The sequence below is a fragment of the Syngnathus scovelli genome, chromosome 14 (assembly GCF_024217435.2).
Source record: "Syngnathus scovelli strain Florida chromosome 14, RoL_Ssco_1.2, whole genome shotgun sequence".
Classification (NCBI taxonomy): Eukaryota; Metazoa; Chordata; class Actinopteri; order Syngnathiformes; family Syngnathidae; genus Syngnathus; species Syngnathus scovelli.
Genome location: NC_090860.1, coordinates 3,930,722 through 3,949,115, shown reverse-complemented (window position 1 = coordinate 3,949,115; position 18,394 = coordinate 3,930,722). Strand labels below are relative to the sequence as shown.

At 46.6% G+C, this 18,394-nt stretch overlaps 3 protein-coding genes across 4 annotated transcripts; 2 read left to right on the top strand and 1 right to left on the bottom strand.

Annotated features, from left to right (window-relative positions):
• Positions 1–3,594: 3,594 nt before the first annotated feature.
• On the top strand, positions 3,595–6,058 carry yipf6 (Yip1 domain family, member 6). The gene is made up of 2 exons (XM_049739913.2): positions 3,595–4,362; positions 4,695–6,058. The coding sequence occupies exons 1-2, from the start codon at positions 4,027–4,029 to the stop codon at positions 5,040–5,042; spliced, it is 684 nt and encodes a 227-aa protein (XP_049595870.1). The 5' UTR covers positions 3,595–4,026; the 3' UTR covers positions 5,043–6,058.
• Positions 6,059–6,209: 151 nt separating this feature from the next.
• Positions 6,210–17,164, top strand: im:7136021 (uncharacterized). Of its 2 annotated transcripts, XR_007485679.2 has the most exons (5): positions 6,210–8,322; positions 9,446–9,646; positions 9,906–10,116; positions 13,900–14,716; positions 15,556–17,164. XR_007485679.2 is itself a non-coding variant. In XM_049739912.2 (4 exons), exons 1-4 carry the CDS (start codon positions 7,617–7,619, stop codon positions 14,150–14,152), a joined length of 1,371 nt encoding a protein of 456 aa, XP_049595869.1. In that variant the 5' UTR covers positions 6,210–7,616; the 3' UTR covers positions 14,153–15,052. The 2 variants fall into 2 exon arrangements, 1 of the variants encoding a protein (XP_049595869.1); XM_049739912.2 differs by lacking the exon at positions 15,556–17,164 and having other exon boundaries at positions 13,900–15,052.
• On the bottom strand, positions 15,542–17,583 carry dtd2 (D-aminoacyl-tRNA deacylase 2). Its single transcript, XM_049739914.2, has 3 exons — positions 16,999–17,583; positions 16,315–16,384; positions 15,542–15,918 (listed from the first exon to the last, which is right to left on the bottom strand). Exons 1-3 carry the CDS (start codon positions 17,113–17,115, stop codon positions 15,611–15,613), a joined length of 495 nt encoding a protein of 164 aa, XP_049595871.1. The 5' UTR covers positions 17,116–17,583; the 3' UTR covers positions 15,542–15,610.
• Positions 17,584–18,394: the final 811 nt, after the last annotated feature.

Here is an 18,394-nt window from a genome sequence, read left to right as displayed (position 1 = left end):
ATATATATATATATATATGTATATATATATATATTTTTTTTTTTCTGTGCGGCTTGGCGGCCCTGTACCAAGTGACCCACGGCCCGGTATCGGTCCGCAGACCGGAGGTTGGGGACCCCTGTTTTAAAAAAAATAAAGACAATTGGGACAAGGAAATTTGTTTTATAACAGTGTGTACCAGGGGTTGGGGACCCCTGTGATAGTGTATCTTTAGGTTGAAATCCTTAAAGGCCTAGAGACATCCCTTTTTTTTTTTTTCAATTAGAACGGAATTTGATAGAATGTATAAAGAGAACACATTTGCCGCATTGGAAATTAAAAATGGACACCGATTACTAAGAATAAAGCTAAAATTAAATGCCAGTTTCGATCGGGTTCCGCACGCAGCCACACTGATGGCGCCATTACTGTGACGTCACAAGTTGTACATCCGGATCTCAACAAACCCAAACAACATGGCAGATGATAGCGACAGCTCCGTTTCTAGCGGCAATATTAGCATCATTTTAACCGATTTAGAAACCTCTTTTGACGCAGAATATGATGAATCTAGCAGTTCACCTGGGCTGAGCTGAGCACGTTTTCTGAATCGTGCCCCTCCCGTCACTCTGGTTAGGTTGGCATAGTAAAAAGTGCTCTTGGGGGCTTTAGAGTGCCGAGTTGATCTCGGCACATGAATAAATGACCACCTGCAACGTTTGGTTTAGGTTTTATAAGCATTTTTAATTTTATTGCTTAAATCACATTTTCTCGACGAGCTGAGCATGTTTTCTGATTTGTGCCCCTCCCGTCACTCTGGGTAGGTTGGCATAGTAAAAAGTTCAAAGGGGGCTTTAGAGTGCCGAGTTGACCACTGCGCATGAAGAAATGAACATCTGCAGCGTTTGGTTTAGGTTTTATGCGCAATTTTAATTTTATTGCTTAAATCGCATTTTTTCGACGAGCTGAGCAGGTTTTCTGAATTGTGCCCCTCCCGTGACGCTTCGACAGATCGAAATTACGTTTCTCACTATCACAGGGTGACAAGACAGAGTTCACAACACACATACAAGTAAACAACACAGGAAAAATAAAACAAGAAGTCAACATCAATGAACAATAAGAGTGATAGCACGCTAGCCGCTCCCGATGCACATCAGAGTCCGGAAAGATGACAGTCAACCAGGCCACTGTGAACACGAGCACACAGCAGGCACGCACTGTCCGGTTCGTGGATCCAATCAGGCGAACGCAACCCATCTTGTCGTCCCGCGAACGAACGTACGCCAGGAGAATGGAAGGCACGGCTGGGCGAGCTGGGTTGGCCGCAAGCCTGGCCCGACGTCTCGGCGCTGGCCCCTCTTCTCTTTTTGTTTACATTCACTAAAGCTAAACGCGTACAACTTGAGACGTCATGAGACGTCACTTCCGGCTGGCGGCTTGGTGCAGTCAAACTCGTCTGCGCGACAAATTTAAATTATATTTTTCAGAGCAACAGGTTCCTTTTCGTTGTTTTGATCGTCAATTTATATTTATAAGCCCATAAGCTAACTAAAACCGATTTATACATATACCGGTGTCTCTGGGCCTTTAAACAAGGCAACTGTCTCTTTACAAATTAGACAAACAAAATTGCCTTGATTTTCAGTTAAGAACTATTGTAATTCCCATTCTATTGAAATTCTATTTGAAAGCGTCGGCCCTCAATGTCAACTTTCCTCGTTTTCTTTGCAGTCGCCATGGCAGAAATGAGCGGAGAAGGGTGGTGCTGCCACCTTTTGGTAATAGGAGGAATTACAGTTTAAAGTTTCATGATATTTTCTTAATTCAGTTTGATAGTGCAGGTGGGCCATAAATAATACATTATAAGACCGTAGCTGCAGGCCGTATGAAATCTGAACGGGGGCCGGATTTGGCCCGTGGGCCGGACTTTGAACTTCTGATTTAAACAGTGTAAACTTTACACTGTCAAGAGATTTCCAAGAGAACATCAATTTGACATTATATTGCAAATCATCACAAAGTATAAAAATAAAATAAACATATCAATAAAATAAATACAAACAAGTGACTGACATTGGTTTCACGAGGAGGGGGGTAGATTAAAGTTAACTATTCACTTCAGTAGGGAAGGTTTTCAAAATATCATACAATTTTTGTGCTTTAACACCTTTCATAAATTTTAGAGATTTCACATACATTTTAAATTCAATCATGAAGACAATACATTTGGGGAACGATATCAGTACTCTATTCTATGGATAAAGAATTTTGCTTAGCATAGGATTATATTACAACAGAGTTCATCATTGTTGTTTTGTAAGATCATACCAAAACTTAAATCGTCTCTCAAGATAGAATCTGGAAACGATTAGATCTTTTGTTTGATCCATTTGTGAATATCAAACCCCAAGGTGTTTTTTTTTTTTTAATTCAAACATTTATTCAAACACAAACACATTACGTATAATAAGATCCTTTGCACATATCAACAACTACAGGCAGAAAAAAACAAAATAAAGCATACACGATACCAGGAAAAAAACACGCACACATTACAGGGCAACTCCATAAATTAAATTGTGGTGAATTCTCTTCGGTGGTCAGCTGGTCTTCCAAGCAAACAGTGAAAAAGTGGCTGGCTTGGGGAAGGAAAACTTCAGTCACACACGGCTGATTAGGGAAAGATTTTATTCAACTGATGTCAGAGAGAAGTGTCTTGCGCTCTAGCCAAAATGTCAAGTCCCTTTGTCTACTCTCGCCCTAAAACTTATACCCCCGCGCTTCCCTTGACTTGGGTGCGCGCACACGGGGCTGTTGGCTGACCTATGATCCCCCAGTCAGCCTCCCCAACTCTACACGGTGTATATATTGTCAGTTGCTAATGGAAACCAGATGTGTCTGGTGCCAATGAGTCTACGTTCCTGGACCAAGCCCCAAACAATCCCGCACAAACCTGACTCGAACATGATCCGGTCACACTTAGGCTTACTAATGAGATATACATTGTATGATACCAGAATAAAAATATACCACAATATCCAAAGAGTATACAGCCAGAGCGAACATCTTACAGCAAAAGCCTCTCAATAAATGAAGTCAGCTTTACAGCATTCTTGATGTTAATACATTTTAACGAAATGTTGTAGGATTTCAGATGATTCTTCCAATGAAGAATGTTTTTGTTTCAAAGAAGTGCCGTTTGTGGTATTGTTTGGCCAATAAAACAATATTGTTAATAAAAAAGTTAAATTTACCATTATGAAAAAAGCCATATTTAACATCACAGTTACTAAGAGTAACAAAGAGTAAGCCTATTGAACAAGCCTATTGTTGAAATTCGAGCCAAAACCATTGTACCGACTCTCACCAAAAGAAAAAAATGGTCTGAATCTTCAATTTCACATCCATTTTAACGTTTTACCGAAACGTTCGAGGCGCTCCAAAAAGCCAGCTATTGTGAATTATGTTTGTGTGTGATTTGAGCTTTACATTTGTGATAATTTTCGTGTTCGTTTTTTATCGCGCACGTAACAGCAGCGGTTGCCGCTTCTCCAGTCCGGTTGGAAGCAGTGTTGCGTGTGCAGGCTGATTGCGAAGCGGAATGCGGAAGTAAACAATCTCCGGCTGACGTGGAGGTTGAAACAATTAACAAGTTAAATCAGTGAACGTATGTCTCCGTGTGCCATGCAGCCAGTTCGGGGTGTCCCCTGCCTACTGCCCGATGACGGCTCCAGCACGCCCGCGAACCCCGCGGGACAAGCAATACAGATGATGGATGGATGGTTGGTTGTCAGTGCACTCCGCTAAGTGGGGGTATTGCGCGTTAACGTTGGTTGCTAAGCGCCGATCAAATCAAACAGCAAAAGAAGAAGAAGCTACGGCAGTCGCTACAGCGGTACGCGGAAGTACACAATCTTCAGCTGACGTGGTGACGAACGAAGAGAGTGGAATAAGTCAATTCATTGCGTTCGACGTTTCTCGACGTTCTGCGCAATTGAACCCGACAAAAAAGCGAATCGAGTCGCTCTTCTGCCCCCCAGCAAAATGGCGGACATCAGCCGACCATTCGCCGGCCTGGCGTCGGTCTCAGTCCCGGAGGACACCCCTGTGGAGGGCGACATCTCTGTGCCGGTGGACTCGACGCAGCCGAACGACGACGAGCTGTCGACGCTGGACGAGCCCGTGAAGGAGACCATCCTGAGGGACCTGCGCGCCGTGGCTAATAAGTTTGTGCACGTCCTGTACCCCAAGCAGAGTTCGGATCTGCTACGGGACTGGGACCTGTGGGGCCCGCTGCTGCTCTGCGTCACCCTGGCGCTACTCCTCCAGGGCGGCGCGGCGGCCCGGACCGGCGACCAGGGAGGGCCGCAGTTCGCTGAGGTAGGCCAGCCCGAAAGGCAGCGACTCAACTCAATTCTCACCAAAATAGAACTGGCTCCAAATTAGAACATGATTGCAGTCCAGCATATCATTTCAAATGGGCAAAAAAGATGAGGACGATTTACACTGTAGTAGAAGACGTAGGCATGTTCCAATTTAAAACAATTGCACGTATGGCCAAATACGCATTGCGATAATGTTCTTAACAAAAAGTTAGTTGTCTGGAAATTCGGCCAAATTGTTCTGCAAGTGAATTTCAGTAGGTCGTTAGCTCTGCGGGCACCAAGCTCCGAACGGGCACGGAGGCTTGACAGCGTGCGTTTGCTCTGCAGGTGTTTGTCATTGTGTGGTTGGGCTCCATCGTCATCACACTCAACTCCAAGCTTCTGGGCGGCACCATCTCCTTCTTCCAGAGTCTGTGCGTGCTGGGCTACTGCATTCTGCCGCTGACGGTGGCCATGGCGGTGTGCCGCCTGGTCCTGTTGGGCAGCGTGGGCGCTGTCAGCTTCGCCGTGCGCCTGGCTGCGGTGGTGGCGTCCTTCGGCTGGTCCGCCTTCGCCTCCGCTGCTTTCCTGGTCGGCAGCCAGCCACCCAACCGCAAGGGCCTGGCCGTCTACCCCGTTGTCCTCTTCTACTTTGTCATCGGCTGGATGATCCTCACCTTCTCGCCGGCGCAGTAGAAAAACTCGCCAGAGGAGAAAAAAGTGTGCGCGCGTCAGCATCGACCGCTCCTCGCTAAAAGCTTGTGGTTTCGTGCCTTCGACCGGCGGCCCCACATCAAAAAAGGGTCAGGGCGCGTCCAGACACACAAACATCCTCCCGGCCGACAATTTGGGCTTTTCAAAGAAGCCGACCTGCTCCCTGCAGACAGTGAGGCCGGGTCACCCCTGAGACCAGACATCCGGTTGGCCGGCAAATGAAAAGCTCCTGTTTAGTGATTTTTTTTTTTTTTTTTTTCCAGAGCTCCTCAGCCGACAAACGAAACCCAAGTGCATGTGTGACAGAAAGCGTGTCGGACACAGTGTAAATATGCGCAACTCAAGCGTTCAAAAATTTAAAGCAGTGTGCTTGTGGGTCCCGATGTGGAATTTGGAGCGCGTGCAGAGATGGCGACAGTGTCTATTTTTTTTTCTCCTACTGCCCTTGTTTACTAAAAAAAAAAGCACAATTTGGTTGTTGTAATTTGCTATTACAAACGTGATGGTAGGCTTTGTGTATTATTATTCATAATTTCACAATATCAACACAATTATTAAACATCAATCATATTTCATGTAACTGAATCAGTAATGGAAAAGAAAAACTGACATTGAAATTCATTTTGAAAACCAATCAATTGGACTGAGCTGGGCATTTGGATTATTACCTGTATGCTGAGGCTGCAGTAATACTGAAAGAAAAAAAAAAATCAGAAAATGAAATCGTTTTTGATGACACTTCCTGAGTGGTTCTAGGTTTATGGTGCCTTGAACTTTTCTAAACATTTTTATGATGAAATACCAAGTTGCATTCTTGCCTTCTTGCTTATGAGAAAGAAAGTTTCAGTCAGGCTGTCTGTTTTGGTTTGCTGATGAGTATTATTTATATTGTATAAGTAATATTTGTATTTCTCTTGTTGGATTTAATCCACAATTTGGGAAGCGCGCAAGCCGCGCCTCACGCAAGAGCCATAGCCAAACACCTGTTATCCAATTCACTCACTGTGTGCTTGTTTTATTTCTTCAGTTTTTAGGACAAGAATAAGACACCGAAACAAAAATTAGTCTTACACAGGTTGGTTGAGTTCAATCACAATTCTCGTTAAGAAGGCTCTGTTTTCGGGAAAAATACAATACAGAACGCTGGGATTTTCGTGCGACAATGCTCAAAAGCAGAAAGTCCAAATTCGGAAAAAGCAGCGTTCAAAGTTCCTTGGTCAGCTTATATTCAGTTGCACATGCCGGGGGGGGCGAGTTTGATGAGTGATGGTTCATTTCATCCTGTGGGGGCAATTTCGATAAGAGCTGATTCCATGGGAGTGGGTGCTGATGGTGGGGGCTGATTCCATGGAGGGTTGGTGCGGTGAGGGGCGATTCGGTGTGTGCGTGGGGGCGATTGAATTGGTGGGGGCTGTTGTTTTTCCATCCACCTCCTTCCAGTCTTTCGGCCATGGCGATCACCCATTGGCTGTTCATCTCCTGCCGCTCCCTCTGGCACCTCTGCTGGTTTTATCTCCAAGTATACTTCCTGTAAACATTTTTCCTCCATTCTCGCACAAGCGATCTTTTGCATACATCCACTCCACCATTCATCATCCTGCCAATCTGTCATTTTGTACGGAATTACGTGAACTTTTGGGTGTGACATAAACTGTAAGCGGGACGTGTACGTGTGATCATGCTGCATTTAGCAATTTCATTAATAATCCGTCCGTCCGTACTGCCTGTCCCTATGTGGGTCGCGGCCGTACTGGAGTTTATACTAGCTGTCATCGGGCAGGAGGGAGTACACCCTTAACTGGTTGCCAGACAATCACAGGGCAGACAGAGGGATGTTAAGGAACGTCATTTTGCCAGTAATAAGCTATGCCATTTCCTATACACCACACATGTCAATTCATTAATCAGAAACCTAAATTTGCTATGCTGGAAAACGAAATCAAATATTCTTAAAGTACTCTTCATGATATATTTCTGTAATAAGCGTGTTTGCCTCGTTGTCTGTTAACCCCTGAGAAATTCTGAATTTATGGGGCGCTAAAGCGGTCATTCATTATGTTTTCCGCCACTTTTCCCATCGAAGAAGTCGTAAAGCTGCTCCGCGATTGGCTGACAACCCATTCGTGACCAGAAGTGACGCATGTCATCCACTCGCTGGGAGAAAATGAAGACAAAATCCAACGCTACGTTGGTTTAAAGCACAAAGTCCGACAGCTAAAATTAAAACTGGACAACGACGGCGATGACGTTTGAGTGGCGCTAGCCGACGACAGCACCCGCCGAGGCCTCCTCCCTCCCTCCGTGGGGCGTAATCTGACAAATGTCGCCATCGCGCCTGGGTTTGTAGCCGCTTGACCGCCCGCCAGTCTCCCTGCCTGCCCGCCCGCCCTTCAGTCTCCCTGCCCGCCCGCCAGTCTCCCTCCCTGCCCGCCCGCCAGTCTCCCTGCCCGCCCGCCCGCCCGCCAGTCTCCCTGCCCGCCGCGCCCGCCAGTCTCCCTGCCCGCCAGTCTACCTGCCCGCCAGCCCGCCAGTCTCCCTGCCCGCCCGCTGCCTGTGATGTCTGTCCTCCCGCCTCTGCCACCGGAGCTGTGGGTATCGGTGCTGAGCTTCCTGGGCCCCACCGACATGCAGGCTGTGCGCTGCTCGTGCCGAGCCCTGCGCCTGCTGGCCGACCACCCTTACCTCTGGCGAGGCCAAACGGTGGTGTTATCCGACCTGCGCCGCTACACTTTCGGCTTCTGGGACACGCTACGCCGGCGCAAGCTGACCCGCGTGGCTGTGCGCCACCTGCGCCGCAAGGAGTGGCGGCGCCTGGTAAAGTTCCTGCCGTCGCTCAGCGCCGTCGCCTTCGTCAACGGCGGCCGCGTCTACAAGCAAAAGTACCTGGACCACCTGCTGCAGTTCTCTGACGTGCGAGAGCTGGCCGTGCGAGACGCCGCCTGGTCCGAGCCCATGCTGGGCCCCGCCCTCAGCGCGCACCTGAGCGCCCAGCTCACCCACCTGAGCGTGTGCAACGTTCGCCTGCGCTCCGCCGCCGACTTCGTCCACGCCTTGGCCGGCCTCAGCAACCTGCGCTACCTGCTCTTCCACCAGCAGGGGGAGGGCTGCGGGCTGGACCGGGTGCGCCCTGTGCCCCGGGACAACTTCCACCACATGATGACCGGCCTGCCCAAGCTCACGCACCTCTCGTGGGGCATGAGGGGCGAGCCCCAGGAGCCCCTGCCCGACGACTACCTGAGTCCACCGGACCCGTGGCGCCCGGGTAGGTGGAGCGACCGGACGGCCGTCGAATCGGGAAAGCGAAAAATGCAGGCAGTTGGCCTCATTCCATATTAGAAAAAAGAAATCTCGCTCCAAGCATCTGAAATGTGTAAAACCGGACTGAATTCAAGAGGACCTATTGTGTGTTGGCAGTTGTGTTAAGAGTGGTGAGGCGGGTGTGCCGCAAACTACGATTTCAACCGGAGCCAATGATTGCCAACTGCTTTAACCTTTAAGTGCTCTCTAACCGTTTGCGTCATTCGTACACAGGGAACTTTGGTCTCATTATTCACTACACATACGTAACTCTATACAAGGTCATGCTGTCTATATTCACTACACATAACTCTATACTATACCACCACGTGACCTGAAGGTCCTTGAAGGTCATGACCTTGAAGGTTATGCTATAAAGTCTATAGCATGGCCTTGTGTCCAGTGAAAGTTGTTGATATGGGTAGTTGTTGATGTACAAATCTTAATTTTTTTTACAAGCAATGTTTAGGACAGCTATAAATGCAAGTTGTGTAAGGAATGTTAAATTTGAGCCACATTCAACTAGTGGTACATTGTAACAAAAATAAGTTAGTTCATGTATTAGAATTTATCAGTAATACTCAATTTCTTTTTTTTTTTTTTACGAAGAATCATTGGTTGATTCTTTATTTAAAAGGTGCAATGCACTTGGATCAGCGTTATACGATGTAAATGCACCCGAGTTAGCTCAACTAAGCTGATTTAATTAAATCATCAGTCCCTCGGGCAGGTGGAAAAGCCAACCTAAAATGAGAAGCATTAAAATCAAAATCGACGCGTGACGATGTGATCTATTCCAACCTGCTGTTTACTCGCCCCCCACCCCCCTCCATTAAGTCGATCAGCCGCCTCGCAATCGCGCAACACGCGAGGATCGTCGTTGACGTCATACAATTGATTGAGGCAGAGTTTTAGTGTGTATTTCGCAGAGCAGTTGGAATGTTTGAACACGTGGAAAAGCTCACGGAGCGAGTCGGCCCTTGTAGGCCTCAACGCTCATTTGTTTTCGTAACGACGGTTGTGGATTGCACAAATGTTGATGAGTGGCGGTCGTGATTGAAAAGCGTCTGCGTGTCCGTCCGGTTCAGGCTTCCCGGGCGGGGGTCCAGCCCTGAGCAGTCTGGAACTGGTGGACTACCCCGAGACCATCTTGCCCTACAATGCGCTTAGGAGTCTGACCTCCCTTCGCTCGCTCACCGTGCATTACCGCTACATCCGTGATGGACTGGACTGTCGCCTGGCGTCCTGGCTGGCGCCCCTCAAGCACTTGGAGACCCTCAGCATAGTGGGTGAGTGGCACCTCAGATAATGGCAAATTAAAAAAAGATTCTGTCTTTGAAAAACGGCATAAGAGCAATCCATACATTGTCCTGAAACCGAATCACCAGCCACAAATTGTGACATGACTCACATTGCAGATAAACAGATCACCCCTAGTAAAAAGCCATCAACACTGATTGGCTAAAACTCAGCCAGAGTACCGCCACAGAAGCACAATAAAATATGTCGGATGAAAGAACATTGCCATGACTATATAACTGTTGGCAGGCGGGAACTCCCTGTCGCTGTACACCAACACCATCCCGGCCAGCGTCACACGGCTAACACTGCGTGTGGCCATCACTCTGAAGGATTTGGACTCCATTGCGCCCAAAGTTTTGGCCCTGGAGCACCTGGACATCGAGCAGAACCGCTCCAGCGGAAGCCTGTGCCGGCGCATCCCCATGTTGTTCCCTCAACTGCGGACGCTGCGCATACGGTGAGTGGATCTTGGCCGCATTGACGGCCAGCACATCACAGGGACGGGGGGGAAGGCAGGAAAACACCGTATGAACAAGCCGCGACAATCCACGCAGGACAAAACAAGAAAGGAAATCTCGACACAGCCTCATACACACAGCTTCGGGACATGATAAGAGATAATACACTGATACACGCTTAACAGGACAAGAAAACGTAGTAACGATAAAGTAAGAGATGGGACAAGGGAAGGCAATGGACGTGGACAGGACTGTAAAACAAGGCAGACGGGTGAAGTCAACAGGAGAACGTAAGACGGGACAGGATAAGCTGAGGCATAGCAGGACAAAACAGAAAAACAGAAGACAGAAGGTGTGACAACACTGGGCAGGGCTAGGTAAGGCACGACTAGTACCGTATTTTTCCGGATTACAAGTCACTCTGGAGTACAAGTTGCACCAGCCATAAAATGCATGATAAAGGAGGAAAAAAACAAGTCGCACTGGAGTACAAGTTGCATTTTTGGGGGAACTTTATCTTACAAAATACAACACCAAGAACAGACATGAGTAGGCAACAACAGGCTAAAATATGGTGTGCTAACGTTACATAAACACGAACAAGGAACTGAGAACGTGCCTGACGTAACATATTAACATTTATTCAAATAACTATAACATAAATAAGTTTATCAAACCATCCATGTCACTCTAAATCATTAAATCTATTGAAATCTCTGCCTCTGTGTCACTTATAAACAACACTGCTGCTGACTCTGGAAGTACATGTGGCTCTGACGTCAGACTCATCGTCAGTTGGGGTTCCAATTATTTCACAGGCCTATATAACTATATATAACCTATATATATCAAATAACTACAACATAAATAACAAATATATTGAACCATCCGTGTCACTCCAAATCATTAAATCCATTGAAATCTTCGTCCTCCGTGTCACTTATACAAAACGCCGCTGCTGACTCCAGAAATACATGCGGTGCTGACGTCAGACTCATCGTCACTTGCGATTCCAATTATTCCACAGGCCTATATAACTATATATAAACTACCGTATTGGCCAGAATATAAGACAACCCTGATTATAAGACGACCCCCTCTTTTTCAAGACTCAAGTTTGGAAAAAATACTTTTTGAACACCAATTTTAATTTATATACAGCAAATAATGACAGTACATCTGAAACAAATGATTATAACAATATATTCGAGAGAAAAAGCATGTTATTTTGCCTCATTCAAATCATGCAAAAACTGTCTATTTCATCTTAATATCTGAACATGTTAATATGTGAACTAAAGTGCAATTAAATGAATGGCTTCTGGTTTTTTTAAATGTAAATAAACCAATCTACTAAACCAGCTCAGTGGGCCTTGTGGTATGAGTGTCTGCCCTGAGACTGGGAGGTCGTGGGTTCGATCCCCGGCCAAGTCATACCGAAAGACTATAAACAAAATGGAACCCAATGCCTCCCTGCTTGACACTCAGCATTTAAGGGTTGGATTGGGGATGCTGTAAAGCTGCACCTTCTTGGGCCGCCCTGCATGTGGCAGTACCTGCACCTGCTGGGCAAACGACCCTCTGTAGGCGAGAGGGTGGCAAGGGGACGGCATGGTCGCTTGACACCTAAATCAATTTTTGTGCTGGTAAGACTTGCAGAAATAACTGCTATTCTACTCATCCGTCAGATCGACGGGAGATTCCATCATCATCATCAAACCAATCTACTATGACAAAACAACAAAATTGCAATAACTGCATTAACCATCAAAGTGAAGTCTAACTGTAATTCTTGAAACAAATGTGAATAAGGGAAAAACATTGCAATAAAATAATGCAAACTGGTTTAAACTTGAGAGTAGCTGAGATATGTCATGTCAGAACATTACTCCTCACAAACATCTTCTGCCTCGCTGTGCTCAGTTCACTGTCCATGTACGCGCACACCCTCCTGTCGAACTCTTGAAAGCGGCCGCTCTGAGGACCACGGAAAGCTTTGCTCTGATTGTGAGCATTATTTAGGCAATTTTTTGAGCTCTCTATCTCCGTACATTACACTGTGACACCATATTTCACAGCCGCTTTGCAATTGTTTGAAGACTCTGCCTCATTTATCACCATCATCTTGAAGTTTGCATCACAACTTCTCCTCAACTAACCTGGCCGATCTTCGACCCACTTTTCTCCCGATTGTCGCTACGTTTCTCCATTTTCTGTTATCTCTTCTCTTATTTTCTTCTCTTTTCTTTCTTACCGCTATTTTGTATTTTTCTTCTATGTGCTACAGCTATTTTTATTCTTCGTGACAGGGGTTTGCTTTGGCCTGGGGAGTTAAGTTCAGCATTCCCTTTAAAGATATCTGGCCCCATCTAGCGTTGTGAATGGGTATAATGTCTAGACCCCGAATGTTAGACGACCCCCATTTTTTCAGTCTTATTTTAATGCAAAAAACACAGTCTTATATTCGGGCCAATACGGTATATAGCACATAACTATAACAAATGTGTTTATCGAACCATCCTTGTCACTCCAAATCATTAAATCCATCGAAATCTTTGTCCTGTGTCAATCTGTGTCCTTTGTGTCATAAACAACTCCGCTGACTCCGGAAGTCAGTGGATGGATGCAGACTCATTGTCTGTTGCAGTTCCAATTATTCCACAGGCCTAGAGCGCCCTCATGCAGTTTAAAGTGAAAATAACATGTGACGTGATAAACTACTAGTAAGTAAGTAGAGTAATCCCTTGCTACTTCGCGGTTCACCTATCGCAGCCTCGCTCTATCGCAATTTTTTTTTTTTTAAACAAATATTGCGGCTAGATTCGGTGCATCGCAGATTTTTTTTTTTCTGCCACACACACATTCAGAGCGTAATAAGCAATGAAGCACACAAGCCAGGCAACAAGACAAGGCAGGCAAGTGCACCTTCACATCAGCGACTCCCCGATGGTCGCGGCTTTTCACTTGAAGCGCAGGGCTTTGTCTGCCCATAAGATATAATGGCCAATGGGAACTTGTTGATCTGTGTCCTTGCAGCTGATTGGCTTAGCAGTTCTAACTACACTTTATCTCAGTCTCCCGCACTTTATTTACTCCGTCTACCTCAACATATCAGCAGCACCGTACACGTAGGAAAAAAGCACTGCTGTCCAGGATTTGGGACAGCGGGCGGCAATTAGCACTAAGCGCAGGGCATGCCTCTGAGCAATGTGTGGATGCTCTTGCGCTGGGCTGCCGGGTTTCGTCAGCCGGTCAGCACCGCAAGAGCAAAGCGGAGTTGTGTTTAAATGTTCAAATGATTAAAAATACAATAAAGTGTTTAAAAAATAAAATTATAAAAGTCTTGTGCGAATGCACTCGTGGGGGGCCGCGTCAGTCTTATATTTTAGTGTAAAAATATAGTTTCTCTACATTGTAGATTTTCACCTATTGCGGGTGGTCTTGGAACCAATTATCTGCGATAAACGAGGGATTACTGTAATGTGTTCATGATCAAGTAATAATGTGTTAATAATTTCACATACAAGCCGCTCCTGATTATAAGTCGCACCCCCGGCCAAACTATGGGGGGAAAAAATGTGACTTATAGTCCGGAACATACGGTACTATGCAAGAGAAGATCATACAAGACAAGACAGGTCTGGAGACAGAAGCTTAGGATAGGATAAATTGAGGCAACACAAAACAAGTATATCCACAAGACAGGCTACGAAATGATAGAATCATACAAGGTAGGACTGCTCAATGTGGTTCTAGTACAGGAATAATGCTGCCTTTTGCAGGTTCTTTCGCCGCGAGCCCGAGAAGGACCTCCTCAGCCTGCAACGTCTTCGGCACCTGGAGCGTCTGGAGCTCTTGGTGGAGCGCTCCTTCATTCTGAGGGACTACCTGAACGGGCACCCGTGGCCGAGCCCCTGCGTCCAGGAGCTCATCGACCAGCTGGTGCAGCTGTCAGCCAACCGGATCACAGTGGTGACCGCCATGCGCCGCCGTAACCCGCTCAGAGAGTGTAACTGTGTCTGGGAGGGAGACTGATGGAAGCCTGGAACTTGGACAACCTTGTGAAGCGCTTACAAGAACTATGTGGTTGAGTGTTAATGACCTGAACCTGAGCTCGCCCAAAGACAAACAGACCTTGAGCCACGATGGATACAGGAAGTACAAGACTAAACCTGACTGAACAGGATGAGACAAAGCAAGACTGGACTGGACAGGACAATACAAGAAAACGACAAAAGGGCAGCACAAGATGAATAATAAGACAGGCTTGCTAGACCACACAGCGTTATTGTTAGCCAAAGCAAGACAGGACAGCACAACGAAGGATGTGTGAAGACAAAAATGGATTGGACAGCGCAAGACAAGACACTAAGATGAAATAGGGATGGACAAAGCCTGACAGGATAAGGCAAGGCAAGGTGTAGGACTGGGCAATGCCAGACCAGTCAAGAAAAGACTTGCCCCCAAACAAGACAGGAAAGGAACAATTAAGATGAAATGGGAATGGACTACACCATATTCGGGCTTAGACAAGATAGGACTGGACAAAACAAGATGGGTCAAGAAAGGACAAGGAAGGCCCGGCAAGACCAAGACAAGGTAAGACCAAACAGGACCACATGACTGACTGTGTGTTAGACAAGACCGACGAAGCGGACATGAGCTCGACACGGGGCTCAAAGGAAGTCACCAAGGTGTGATTAACAAGTGGACATTTTTAGATAAATCATCGAAAAACGATTAATCAGGATAAATGTTGACTGCCTTTTTTCTTTTGTGAATACACTGTTCTTATGAGGGACCGTTTTAATTAAACTAAGTTTGACGCAACAACATTACATCTTCAAAGGATTTTGGCTAGCTGAAACAGGCTTTTGAATGGAATTTGTACATTGTGTTGTCACAAAGCAAAGACATGAAATTATTTGAAATTTTTTTTCGTCTGCACGAGGTGATTATTCTGAAGGACAAAATTCATACAGAATGTTAACGCTTGATAAATTCTGGAAAATTTAGTCAAGTCACCATCAGATTTTTTAATTTTGCGCCAGCGTATGTCAATCAATGAATTTAAAAGCAACGCCTCGCTGAAAATCCATTGTCCATCATTTGTCAGACATATCTGTCTTCCTACCTAAAATCAAAACTAATCCTCCCAAGCCCCCTCTCCCAATCCCGCCTGCTCCTAGCCAATAAGTATTGACCTGGTCAACAAATCAAGTTGCCGCAATGCGCAGAGTCAGGAACATCGAGCAAACCACATATACCACGTGGCACAAACTGAAGAAAAGACCTCTGAAAGAAAAGAACGGACTGCACCCCTCCGTTCATCAATGGTGGCGTCAGACGCCGTCATCCGGTACGGGCTCTCCTGGGCCTGGTGGGTGATGCACCGTTACGGTCAAGGAAAGTGTGACAAGCGTCTGATTTACTTTCAGATTTTAATCTTGGGACAAAAAGAGGAGCCAACTCAAGACGGATGAAGAGCCTTTCTCAGAATTCCAGCAGGTGCGCGTGAGGTCCATCGGTCTGGATGTGCAGAACCTGTCTATTCCCGTACGTTCCGTGCTGCACGCTCAGGCCAGGCGCCGTCACCTCCTGGCTGCACAGAGCCTCCAAGCAGGAGTAGAGCCGCAGTCCGTCCTCCTTGGGTATGTTGTCGTGGTACTGCACTGTCCTGCCTTTGGCTTTGCCGCCCAGCGTGGCCTGAGGGACCAGCAGGAGGCTACCCGGGAGCTCTGCCAGCGAAACCATCTTCCCTGATGGCGACTCGCAGACGCGCACGTTGAGCAGCGTGGAAACTACATCAGCAAGAAGACATTGCGTGGGAAAATTAATGTCTCAGATCCCAATGCGGACTCCCCAGTTTAATTTAAATTGGGATTGCTGTCTGCTGACAGAGTTGATGTGTGGTGGATTTTGGTACAGTTGCACAACGGGGCCGAGAGACCGGAACTCTCTGGAGGGCCAGCGAGTTCACGTGACCGTACTTGTCGCTCGACTTGTACGGCCAATCAGGCTCAAAGCGGGAGCTGGCCAAGACGTCACGTATTTTTGAGTGTCGAATGAAATGGCGGCAGATGGCGTTTGATGCGCATCCTTTCCGAAGAATTGCGTTGTACTTTTAGTAAGGTGAGCAGAGGGCGAACGCAAGGCGCGGAGGTGGCGGCCCATCGCAAGGTTCGGAGGCGACTCACCCATCTTGGGAAGGATGTCTTCTGTTGCGCCTTTCAAAAAACAAACGTAGACCACCATGCCTCTTTCAATCTGCAAGGACACAGACATCACAGTGCCGTCTGACACCAGAGTGCGTGACATGGCTCATTTCCGAGTCCGCTCCGGGTTAACTGCCTTGCGTCAGGTTCACCCTTGCGCATTGAAGGCTACGTACGGTCCTCTTGGGTTTGCATTGCTCAACTTAAAAGAGAGCCATGTTGCAGCCGTCCAAATGGCGGCCAGCAAATACATTTGGATGCATGTGGTTGATAACCCAGAGCCTGATAGCTCACAGCAACATATTGTTTATAAAAAGACAAATAGCAAGTGTTTGGCTGTGCAAATGCCTGTATTTCACACTCCGGTCTCGACCGCTCGAGACACAGGTCCTTGACACAGCCCCTCTCCAGGCTGTTTTAGACGAATGACCAGGATCCTTAGGCTCCTGGCATCCTTGCCACCCATCGTTTGAGTCGCGTGTGTTGGAGCAGAGAAACATCCAAAACAGATAGCAGAGGGGCTCTCGAGGACCTGGGCGTTTCTGATTTAGAACTATAAATATATTCACCGTTCCGTCAGCTGCTTTCACTTTTCCATTTGATGAAACAAAACGAGGCCACTTTAGCAATGATTTCGTGTGCGTGGACTGCGCATGTTGTACTGACCTGAACCCATTGAGCCGGTTGTTGCTCGTCCTGCGGCTTCACCTGCAGCCTCGCTTGCAAACATTGCTGTAGAATCGTGCGGACCACCGGGGTCGCACAACCGCTCCTGCCAGCCATTCCACTTAGCTCAACAAAGTGTATGGATGTAGTTTGGAAAAGCAGGAAATGACAAAGTTGAAGCACACTTCCGGGTTATGTCACACCGGTGTTACATGTCAAGTTGCTCCCATGTTATCTTGCTCCCTGTCTCGAGTTACGACTGTTATGGTAAAGCGATTTTGTGTTTCGCGACTGGAGATTCGTCACAAGCGACTTGGAACTTGCCTGACTGCAAAACTGTTCAAATTCTCAATAAAAACGCTGAACGAAACGTCTCGTTTGCATTTCCGACTGGCTGCAACACATAGCAAACACTAAAATGTATATATAAAATCATAAACGGGAGTAGAACCCATGACGCAAAGAAGTGAAGTACAGCGTACTGAGCAGCCCCTTAACCGCTGTGCTATCGTGGTACACAGTAAACACAATAGATAATTTTTAATATAGCCAAAACTAAATTACCCGGCGAAGGTACGCGTTGATCTGATGCTTTGTGTATACCCGCCCATGTTAACTGGCTCATCGGAACCAACTTGACATAGTCGCGTTCTAAAACTTCACGCGAACCTCGCAGCAGGGCATCATGCATTTATGACATGATTAACTTTCTAGACACATAAGCAATGGGTCCAAGTAGTACTAAAGCAGCGGTGTTATATTGATCGGCTTTGCGTATTAATAGGAATGTGGAGAGAACAAAATATCACAAATGGTTGTCTGTCATGCGACGCGTGGAGGGTGAACGTAAGTTGACCGCTGAAATGGTGGTAGACATGCACAGCCCCCCAGCCAAGGATTAATTATTGTTCTGTTATCTTTGATATCGGAGCACTCTTTACACAATGTTGACATTCAAAAGTCCTTATGGGGCATCTGAATACACGCACGCCCAATGTTCATGTTTGTTTGCACCACCATGATGTCAATGCATGGATTTTGAAATAGTAGTCTCACCGTTGAGATGTGATGAATAATTAGAGACAAACAACTGTAAAGTCAATAAAGGTGAATTTTACTTTTGTATATCCCACCGCTCACCCTCCGCGCGTCGCATAACAGACAACAATTTGTGAAATTCTGTTCTCTCCACACATACGCAAACCCGATCAATATAACTCCGCTGCTTTAGTACTTGAACCACTTCCTTATGTCTAGAAAGTTGACCATGTCATAAATGCATGCCCTACTGCAAGGTTGGCGTGAAGCTTTGGAACGCGACCATGTCAAGTTGGTTCCGATGAGCCAGTTAACATGGACGGGTATACACAAGGCATCAGATCAACGCGTACCCTCT

Coding starts and splice junctions, on each gene's coding strand:
- im:7136021 (XM_049739912.2), top strand. CDS start 7,617: ATGTCTGTCCTCCCGCCTCTGCCACCGGAGCTGTGGGTATCGGTGCTG. Junction 9,647..9,905: donor GGAGACCCTCAGCATAGTGG/GTGAGTGGCACC, acceptor AACTGTTGGCAG/GCGGGAACTCCCTGTCGCTG. Junction 10,117..13,899: donor CTGCGGACGCTGCGCATACG/GTGAGTGGATCT, acceptor TGCCTTTTGCAG/GTTCTTTCGCCGCGAGCCCG.
- yipf6 (XM_049739913.2), top strand. CDS start 4,027: ATGGCGGACATCAGCCGACCATTCGCCGGCCTGGCGTCGGTCTCAGTC. Junction 4,363..4,694: donor GAGGGCCGCAGTTCGCTGAG/GTAGGCCAGCCC, acceptor TTTGCTCTGCAG/GTGTTTGTCATTGTGTGGTT.
- dtd2 (XM_049739914.2), bottom strand. CDS start 17,115: ATGGCTGGCAGGAGCGGTTGTGCGACCCCGGTGGTCCGCACGATTCTA. Junction 16,385..16,998: donor AACCGGCTCAATGGGTTCAG/GTCAGTACAACA, acceptor GTGTCCTTGCAG/ATTGAAAGAGGCATGGTGGT. Junction 15,919..16,314: donor AGACATCCTTCCCAAGATGG/GTGAGTCGCCTC, acceptor TTGCTGATGTAG/TTTCCACGCTGCTCAACGTG.